This window comes from Pinus tabuliformis, chromosome 1_2 (assembly GCF_031772625.1).
Source record: "Pinus tabuliformis cultivar Carrire ecotype Pingquan chromosome 1_2, CPIR1, whole genome shotgun sequence".
NCBI classification, from domain to species: domain Eukaryota; kingdom Viridiplantae; phylum Streptophyta; class Pinopsida; order Pinales; family Pinaceae; genus Pinus; species Pinus tabuliformis.
The window spans coordinates 410794184-410805380 of record NC_142298.1 but is presented as its reverse complement, the minus strand read 5'-3'; the positions used below and the strand labels follow the sequence as shown (position 1 = coordinate 410805380).

Genomic DNA, 11197 nt, shown 5'->3' with positions numbered 1-11197 from the left:
ATATTATGAACATCACATAAATAACAACCATAACAACAATCTAAAAAAGACCCACGAGGAATGACATTGAAACTACCCGCAATGTTACTAAGGTAGGGAGTGGTCACATCAACCTTGGACCCCACAGAATCTGGTGGGATCAATCATATAACAGTTAATGGTGGTCCTATATGTTTTTGTGCCCCTATAGACCATCCAACAAGGCATGGATTATAACTATGGACATTTATCTGTTAGTTGGGCTGTGGTTCAGCAGTAAACCAATGTGAACTTTTATCTTAACTGGCCCAGGTTCAGTTCCAGTGTTTCAGTGCTTGCAACTCTCTCCTCTGCCTGGGAATTCCCAAAATGGCACGTCCCAGAAGTTTCATACCTGCTCTGGCCAAATATTAGGTGTTCTTGATGAGAATAAAAACTAAGGACATTTACCCATCTATGCTCATCAGATTTCATCTCCAAAGATATTAACAGCTTGTATGTGAAAGCTTCCTTCACTTGTCAAGGTACAGACCACTAGGTTTCATGCTAATTTATTGATCTGGTAAATCTGACACATAAACCATATTAAAGTGCTACATGTTTCTTGTAATCAAAACAAATTGTATTTAAGTACTATTGCAAGCATTCAAGTTTCAACATCTAATCAGAGACAATGTCGTAAAGATATTTGAACTTATGATGTGATTAATTTGAAAGACTTTATCAAAATCACAAAAGACTTTATCACAAAGTATGGATCACAAAAGTCTAAAATCAAGCATATTTGAACTTGTAAATCACAACTCTGTTAAATGGTGCTTGTATGTCCAAAGGAGATGTGGTCAAGCATATATTAATCCTTGATAATGACCAAAGTTTGTTGCAATTAAAATTTTCCATAGAACTAACCACTTAATCTTGGTTAATACACTTAACTTCAATGTGATCAGAAATACATTAAATTAAACTATAATCTAGTAATTCTTCTGGACAGTAATAACAGTACCTTCAGATTCTCACATCTTCCCTCGATGAATAAATTTAACTTGTCTCAAACTACAAAAGTATTCAGTGTAAGTTAGATTTCTTTTGATTTTTCTAATATATACAATCTTCATTTATAAGGAGGAAATCCAAAACCTCAGAAAGTAATAGGTAAAAGCTTATGATGTTGGACACAACCCTTCACCACAAGGCAACTCTACTAGAATCAAATCAGAGGTAGAGAATATAGTCTACACAAACATCCATACACAATATCATCACCGGGCAGAGTCAACTCATACATGCCCGCCGTATCCATCAGGAACATCAACCCATTTAAGCTGCATTTCCAGCTCACCAGACTCAACATTACGCAGCCTTAAGCACACATCCTGAATCACGTTGCCATCAACATACTGGATGCAACTTTCTTTAGACAAACAATTTTCCCTTGATGGTACCAGCTTGCGAATTGGCGTGACAGATGATTCGCTTTTCAGGAATCTTCGCATTCTTACAGATGCAGCAAGGGGTTGCAGGTCTATTTCAGCATCCCCCATCTCATCATCTGCACTAAAGGTATCCTTATCAAAGACTTCCTGCAATATTCAATGTAATGACTTGGAATCATTTTCCTTCAATTTTGGAGAGACAATGAAATAAGGACATACTCCCTAAAAGTAATTTAAACAGTGAGTTGGGCTCAAACAGCAATTTAAATGGCCTATTTTCCCCTTACTGTTGCATACATTGAATTGCTAATTATAATTACAAATTAACATCTACAGCACTTGTAAGATTTCTGAACATACTAGACTGATATAACAATTCAAATAACTTCTAATTTCACCACTATTGTCACATGTTTTGATCTGCTGGTTATAATTCTTAATTATTACCACATCTAAAGCTGTTTAAAGCAGAGTTACCATATTAGAAAAGATAAGTTAGTTTTATTAATTTCCAACAAAAACCACAAAATTAGGTAAAAAGTACAATCTAGTGTCAGCGACTCAGCACAAGGAGGGAGTGCCAAGGCATCTCCTAGAAAAATGATAAAAGGAGAGAGATAAATAAGATCTAGGATAAAAATATAAATACGAAAAGATATAGAAAAAATTATATACCTGAAAAAAAAATCAAATACTGCTAAGTACAGTATTATAAATCTCACATATACCAAAAAACATGTAAATTTGTCAAAATCTTAGAAAATATAAAACCAGCATGATTCTATGTAGTCATATAAACAAGCTATAATGTTCTACAGGAATTATATAGGTGAATTTTAATGACTTTTATCTATAATCTCGTGCTAATGAAAAGCCAGTGTTCTTGGAGGATTGAGATCTGACTTCTAATACAAAGTGCACAGTTGAGCCTTGGAATTACAGTATAGGCAGAGACTGAGATCTGGCGTTTTATTTGAATTAAATGATAAGGTTTCAGATAGTCAAGCCTTGGAATTACAGTATAGGCAGAGACTGAGATCTGGCTTTTTATTTGAATTACATGCTAAGGTTTCAGGTATGTCTATCCTGTGCCATCTTGGAATAGCTTTTATGACTACAAAATATTATCCTTTGATTGTTAATAGTAACTTAATATATTCAAATTACACTAGCTTCCCTAACAAACATTCATTTTGTAATGTGTTGTTTGAAGATGGTATAAAATAAGGAACTTTCACACTTCAAAAATTGGAATTGATTTTAGGGAGGTGGAGCCATATTTCATAAGAATAGGAATTTTTTCATTGTGACACAGGACATTTTTCACACTCAGCAGGCTCAACATGTGTCATCAATGGGAATCACGGGACAGGAGCAAGCAGGAGAAAATTTGAGATTCACGTAAAAATGAAAACAAATGTGTTTTTGGTTTCTTTACCCATCTTTACAGAATTAACAGCAGATTCTGTTTCTGGCACATATTTCCATAGCTCAGATCCACAGCCATGATTTGTAGGATTCTCAGCTAACTAAACTGTATGTAATGTCACTCCAAAAAACAAGGGTAGCCACATTTCCGGACTTTCTATACACTAGTCAAGGAATTATACTAAATCTCTTTATATATACTCATGCCAAAAAACTGTGATAAAGATTCATCTCCAAAAGCTTGATTGATTGGGAAAGCCTTACTCAAACAAGGTTCAAGTCACAGGAAAAAATGCCAGGTAGGAAAGCCTGCAAGGGCTTGTAGATGAATCTCCATAAACTGTGAGCATGCCTTTTCTGGGCTGTTTGAGAGACACAACATTGAAACTGCAATATCTCTGGATGAGTCTTTGGACACTATGTAACTTACCTTGTTAGGTCATGCAACGTACTTTCTCAGTCCCACTGCTTCCGACAATATTGGAACCAGACTAACCTTTTCAAAAAGGTCAGTGAAAATCATTAATTATCATAGCCTTTCACAGTAATTTAATTGTATTGCGTACCAGTGAGTGACAAATAGGATATTTAACCATGTACTATCATTCACATTAGGAAGAACCCTAAAAATTTTTGCATTTCTTCCCAATAAAGGCAAAGGTAAATTTCCCTAAATTTCAAATATCATTCCTTGCATGAATTTCCCTCTGTGCTTCAATGGAATTGTGCATTAACATTCTTGTATAAGCTGGTTCCTCTGACTTAAAATGCCTTTCGTTTTCATTTAATTCAAAAAGAGGGAAAACTAAAAACATTAGAAGATTAACTGGGTTGTGGAAAATAGTTACCCTACTGAACAATGATAAGTCAATTCATAATTCACAAATTATCAAGGATGCCATATTCATCGATAGAAGAAAAGACTTAATGTGGAGACAGACAGAAATAAAGCAAGAAAAGTAAAAGCAAAATTTCTAGAAAGCAAGGAAGAAGGGCATAATACTAAATAGACAACAAGCAACAAGTGATGACAGGATCAACCCAACTTGTTCACTGGCTGATCAACCTAACCAGAAACAGAATATTCAGGATGACAAAGAGAGGTGTTTCAGTACTTGGGATCAAACAGTTTAGTGATAAATAAACAATCAAATCACACTTGGTCAGCAACTGACTGTTGTGTAATTTCTCTCAAGTCTGAAATGCTAAAGCTTGTCCTTTAAAAATGGTAAAATGACCAAAACATTCAACGCTTAGGTTGCTGCTGAGTGTAATGTTCTCTTTGTTTTCCCTCTACATTGGAAAGGTGTTGTATTTGGAAACAAATGGATGATTGATCAGGCAAGACAGCCTATCTCGGATCTAATCCATCTAACAGGCATAAATGACACTGTTAATCAATTTTTCATGAGCTACGCACTTCATTCACTTTCGAAGAAGTTGTTCTATTTAGATCAGACTCAGCTATCCAACTTTCCACTGGGATTGCCATGTTTAGAGAAGATGTAAACAATCTTCAAATTATGGACACAGCAAATATGGTAGCACTCTTTGCTTATGTAGGCACAGGGGACTCTTGTCTGGCTGCTCTTTGGCCCTTGGATGTAATGATCTCGATGTAGATGTATCTGACTTTTAGTATACTATATGCAGCATTTTCAAAAAAGGAAAATAGATAAATAGAGAAAAAGCAACAAGTTAGAGTTCAAGTTGAAATTGTTCTCAAGGCGAAGAAGTGGCCCTGTTTATTACAAAACCTTTTTAACTTCTATACTCCATGCAATAAAAGAGAGCATTCGGGGGGATGGCAGGGATCCACAATACGAAATTCTGGCTATTAATAATGCTTGATACATATGGAGATGATATCTGTGTCCAATATCTCTTGAAACATTAGTATCAGTCCCCTGTACATCAGAAATAGGTCAGACAAGTGCAAGCATATAATAGTTTGAAATTTCCTTCATGGGAAAGCATAGTGTAGTGGTAGACACATCACTAACAAAATTTGAAGTTTTCCAACAATGTGTACAACACATGCCTACAACAAATGCATGGATTATTGAGCTCATTAATGCAGCTAGCATATCTCATTGGAAAATGATGGAAAATATCATCTATTGGTACAATAGAGTTACAGAGTTGATGAGGTAATAGGATTTGAATTTAAGTTCATAAGTAGCAGATGGACATATGGGTTTGTTCAAGGCTAACCTAATGCTGACTCAATATTTTCATCCCGGAAAAGATTCAGGAAAGATATTAATGGTTTGTTTCACAAAACAATTATTTAAGAAAAAACAAAAAAGAGAGAGACTTGATAACCTCTGGCCTACTGCGTTCCTTACCTATACCAGAGGCAATCATGGGAGGACATATTACTGATATAATAAAAAGGACTCCATTTATGTCACTGTTGATGATAATCAATCACATCCCGTATCATTGTCCTATAGAAAACCTGCATCAGTTGAAGGAAATCATTCCATGGCATGGATACCCCATGAAAACTGTGTGGTAAGAATATGGAATAGCTGAGAGAAATTCAAAGCATTACTACCAGATTGAGTATTAGGTATCACGCAAAGTAGATAGCCAAGAACAGGTGCTTGATAACTCTTTAGATGAGCATTTAAAATTCATAGGCTATAGTGATAAGTTACCTGAAACAGAAAAATGGGTACGGTTTTTGAAAATGTGTATTGGAAATGCCACTTTCAAAGTTTCAGGAAACCAGGAAAGGGCTGTGTATGTGTGTGCATGCATATTGTGTATATACATACAACCAATGCTACAAACATATTTTGTGTTATATTAAATCAACTGTCCAGCTGCCAAGGAAGCATGAACATCATGGCTTATGCAATTCAATAACCCACCCCTTCCTTCCCTGGAAATATCAGTAGCAGAAATGAAATGGCCAAAGTCAAAATGGACCTCAAGTATCATTAAGAGAATATGGAATGCAAGTCCAGGATTCATCATTTGGGATCTCTGGAAAGCAAGAAACCATTTTTTTATCAAGAGCTAATCAATGCTGGAAATACTTGGGCAGGGACTTACAGACAATCAAAGAAGATATCAAATCCCAAATAGAAGAGAAGATTAGGGCAGCCAAACATCTCAAGAATTGAGATTTATGAAGGCTTGGAAGGTCCAACAATCAGGAAATCATACTCCTCTCACTAAAGGATAGACAATAAGGGACCCCTAAATGTTATGTGGACGCCAACCAAGGATGAGTGTTAAAAATTAAATTTTGACACAGCAACCAGTGGAAGCCTTCTATTGGCGGCCAAGTCCTCAGAGAAAGAAGATAAATCTTTTATATGTTTTGCAGATTCATTGGCAGAGCTATGGGCCATAAGGCTGAAAATGAAGCTCTTACAGAATGAATAAACTTTAAAGTTGTGTCAGATATGGAATCCAATCTATTGATGTAAATGGGACTCAAAACTACTAATTGACATCCTTAAGGGTGATGCTTTGAGTAGTTAATGGTTATTAGGAGCAAGAAGGACTGGATTAAACCAGCCAGAATTTGAATGAATATAATCTTCAACCACACCAGGAGAAGAACCAACAAAATAGCTAACCCAACAGCCAGGATGGGTGGTGCCTTACCTGTCCCAATCCTTCTTACCTTTGAAGAGGTATGATCACCTGAAAAACAATAGATCTTACTTCTTGGCACCAAAACAGGTCCGACACAGAAGCCAACTTATACATCTCCTTAGAACAACTTCAAGAATAGAATTGTATAATGTGGGGAGACGCAGGGACAAGATTAGTGGAGAATGCAAGGATGAAGTTGACAGTGGCCTGGAATTGAACAGAGAGTAACTTCACTGAGTCAATGCTGTCTTTCAAAATATCACACTGAAATTGGCAGTCCTTGATAAACTGGTTAAGGACTATGCAGAATCAACAAACCAAAATAATGATGAACTGCAGGCAAGCATGAGGAATGATTATTTTAACATCAACAATCAGCTGTAGTGCCTTGTTGTGGACAAAAGAAAAGGAAGTTATAGCATACGCCAGATACGAGGAGACATAGCCAACATATGAGCAGTTTCGACGCTGAAAATGTTTATAGCTCTTTGTGAACTCACGTGGAAGGGTTTGCAAAAGTTGTTCACCCACACACTTGTCAAAGAGCAAGTTCCTTCAAGAGATTATTGCTTAGGAGCAAAAGTTTCCGTTACTTTTGCTTCAATAACTGGAAATACTAGTTAATTTTTGGAAGCTTTTATGAAGAAGTATAAATGCTTGTGACCCAGAAGTCATACCAGGAATAATATAGCTTAAATTGTAGAGATAATCCAGGAATAAATTGTGTTATGAAAAAACAATTGGACCTAATGGGACAGAAGTAAATCTATAATTTTAATGTATGCAACTGCAGACACCATACTGGTGGCCTTATCTAAAAGAGAACGTTTACTCCACAAATAAAAATAATATTGCTTAGTCATAAATCTTCGTTGCTCAAAAGCCTGATGAAAATAAACAAAAGAAAAAAGAAGAAAACATGGAGATCTGGTTTGTTGCTTAGATTAAAATTTGTGTTTGATTTAATTTTTAAAACCAATAAAAATAAAAATTGGAGTACGTATTTACTATTAAGGTTTGGGAGGTGTTACCTACAAATGATGCACTTCAAAGATGTTCAAAGTCCAATCATCAAGTACAAACTCAAGGAGAGTTTGAGAACATCACCCACTGTCACTTCAATAGTCATCCTCCTCACTTTAGGCTGGTTCTTTTCCAACACAAGGGGGGAATCCCTTAAGATAAAATCACTAATCTGTCCTTGAATGTGGATCAAAAAATCATATTAGTGAAGTGGATTGTTTTAGGATTTTGGAATGTGAAAATGGTGGAACTGAGAGGACAAGTGCCTTATCCTTTGGGTTATGCAGTCAGAGCAGCATGAAGGGAACTAAGTTGAACATTTACCATATGAATGTTCCCTTCACCCTGACTCCATGAAGGTCCCCATGATGATGATGAGGATCACCAAATCTTCCTTGGATGAAGGGAACTCCTCACTATTTAACCACTCTTGGCTTACGCATGTAACCAAGGTCCACACTGTCCCCTCCAAATATGTAGAATATGCCTCAGACAATGTTAGAAGATACATTGGTGGTGAGAAATACCTCCACATATACCTCCAATAGTGATTTATACACCAAAATATGCAGAATATCCTCCGAACAAGTGATATCAAGAAAATAAACCAGAACTTCCCCAAAGAACCATAGCTCTCATATCCATGATTTGTACCTTGATCTAGTCAAGCTAGATGAACAAGGTAGTCCTCGGGCAAAGAGAGACAAGGTAAATGGCCTTCAAGACAACGCTCATGCCAATGGATTCACATTCTTATAATTGAATTACTGAGAAAAGGATGCCTCTGAAAATGCATAATGAAACATTAATTTTCAGGCAATAACAACTAGGCTTTGTATGGGGACTGTACACTCTCATAGGGTGCAAGAAAACTCCAGAATCTCTAATGGTTGTTGATATGCATGATGTACCTACAAAGGAAAAAGGCTAGAATAGATGACATGATGGGTCCAATCATTCACATTCCCTGTCACCCCAAGTACAAAATCCAATTCAAATTTATTACCAAAATACTTAAGAAACTTCATATCTAGCTTCTCATTCTCAAAAGCCTCTGAAGATAAGGCACAAGCCAGGATGCCACAAGGAATGTAGCATAAATGAAACCTAATGCTTGCAAACATCAAGCTTATTCCTAATACCTAATTTAATGGCAGGAAGATATAATGCCAAGTATAAGCAAAGAGCCAATGTGGCTATACAATCAACTCATAAATCATAAGAAATTTCCCCTTGTGTTTGGTAACAAACCAAAATAAGGAAACCTTGAGTTCCCCCAATGTTTACGTTTTAACTTCTGGAAATTTGTTGATGAAGAATAAGGATGGGTTGATCATATCCAGATTGATTTGTATCTATGCATGCAAGGTTCATCCTCTACTAGATAGGGTTGATATAAAAGCGATCATTGGGATACAAATAGGACAACCCACTATCAAACAAACAATCATATCTAGAACTTACAAAAAGGTCTCACCAGAGGCTAATTTGAAATGGAAGAATGTAAATGGAAGAAATCTCTGCGGGCTTTGTGACAGAATTGCCCCAGACAATTAGGAAGCATGACTCTCTTATTTTGGTAATAAGTACACTTACCAAGGTTATCCCTGGTAGTGCAAACTTAGAATATCTTAGCCAGATAAACAACAAACCTCATACGCATTATTCAATATTGCTTATAACAACAAATGCTATAGTATAAGCAAAATTAAACAGGGAAAGCTAATGCAATAGTTGAACCTGAATTATAGTCCATCGGGCTGTAGTTTAGTGCTCGAATGGAGCAGTTGTTGTGATGAAGATCCAGGTTCAAATCCCGGTGGGCATGCTCCTCCCTTGCATAGGATTTGCTGGTTGTGGCTATTGTTTAGACTTCAGGCGTTTGGGTTTGGTTCATCTTGTTGAATAATGTTAATTATATTTGTTTGTGTACTGTCCATATCCTTGTGATCATTGTTGGCCAAAATTAAAGTATTTTGAGATGGCTTAGTACCAGCGACCCACCCATAGCCACTACAATTACATGGGATAGGGCAATTTTCTGGGTCCACTGTTTAAAAAAAAGGCATCTTCCAGTCTTACAAAAATAGTTTAATCTGAATGAAAAACTCAAATGCTAGCTGCTCCTGAAATCATCTGCGACAAAATAGATTGTCCATAGTATAAAAGAACAAGACACGATTAGGCCAACAAAATTATTCAAATTTCAGACATGGGAAGCTGACACAATTAGCTATCTTCTCAAAAAGAAATGGAAAAATGTGAGCTATTTACAGAAAGGGACTCCAACAAGAACCTAAATTCTACAACTTATTAAATAAAAACAGCACCTCATAACTAATGCAGACGGGCATGATTTTGATATAGATGGAATTACCACTTTGATTGTGCGAGGAGTAGTTGTTGATATGCTGAGCGTCAATTCTTCATCCCAAACTGGATTGAGGTTGCTCTTGATTACCCGAGTCTTAACAACCTTCACCACAGTTAACAACCAGAAGTTATGTCCAGGCCTTATATCTTTCACACGCACATATAACCAGAGAAGGAGGTTTACGCTGTATATATTACCTGATGACCAAGTTTGAGTATAACATAAGGATCACTGCTCCTGAGGTCTCGAACGGCTAACCTCACGCCGTTACGAACCCGCACCTTCAGAAGGGCTGAGACCTCCCCCATCTCCGCGCTGTTCTTCATGTAAAACAATCCGAGACTTTTCCTTACCCGCAATATTGATTCCACTTCCTTCCCACTTTAATTCTGTCCGGAGAAAGAAACTGGTCAGCTGGACGGGAGGACTATGAAGGAGATGAGAACAGACGGAAGACTTTCAGCATTTATATGTGTGGTTCGATGTGAACGATGTTGCTGGGAAACGTCTAGTAGGTGAATGTGAAGGCCCATCGAAGAGCAACCCATTTCCCATCTCCATGCCCATGTGAATGCCCATCGAAAAAGATTGACAATGTACCAACCTCATCCGCACCCGCACCTCTGCTGTGACAGAGGAGCACGAAAAAGTCAACTTGGCGGCCTACATTCACGGTTCCATTCTCTAGGCCTTAAACCTGCCGCGGCCCCATTTTAAATGTTAAATCGGTTTTTCAAGCTTTTACGGTTGCGGTCGGTAAACGTCCAGTTCTAAGTATATTGAGTGGGATCCACGAGGGTTTGTTCACAACTTTAATTAATGTCTTAATATGGTGAATTATTCAGATCTGGATGTCCTTGAAAAAAATTGTTTCGTTTTACAGGTTAATCGATTTATTAGTCCCATTCAGTATTAGATTCCATGAAAGTTAACGATTAACGTTACTGGAGTTCCGTCAAAAATAACTGTTTTGAAAGTGAAGGCTCATGATTGATTACCTGTACCCCAGTGTTCGAGTGGGGCTGATTTCAGAGAGGCTTAGTCATGCCAAGACAAATATGAATGGGACCGGGGACCTACTTGTGTTGATTTCAGAAAGGCTGAATCATGCCCATACAAATCTGAAGGGAATATTATGGAATCATCTAATTTTATAATAATTTTATTTTTATGTGGTGAATATCCAGTGAATCAAAACAAAAAGTTTCTAATAATCGAATTCTGAAGACTAAAATTGACTTAGAATTAGATTAAGATTTTTAACAACGTCACTACACTCTGCGCAAATCTTAAATTTTAGTAAGACTTTAATTAACCAAAACTTTTGACCTAATATTCATCA

The 11197-nt window shown here is 36.8% G+C and overlaps 1 protein-coding gene across 1 annotated transcript; it reads right to left on the bottom strand.

The window, feature by feature from the left end:
- Positions 1 to 922: 922 nt before the first annotated feature.
- Positions 923 to 10492, bottom strand: LOC149206077 (GTPase activating protein 1-like). Its single transcript, XM_089395280.1, has 3 exons — positions 10053 to 10492; positions 9859 to 9957; positions 923 to 1562 (listed from the first exon to the last, which is right to left on the bottom strand). The coding sequence occupies exons 1-3, from the start codon at positions 10179 to 10181 to the stop codon at positions 1260 to 1262; spliced, it is 531 nt and encodes a 176-aa protein (XP_089251406.1). The 5' UTR covers positions 10182 to 10492; the 3' UTR covers positions 923 to 1259.
- Between the last annotated feature and the right edge of the window lie 705 nt (positions 10493 to 11197).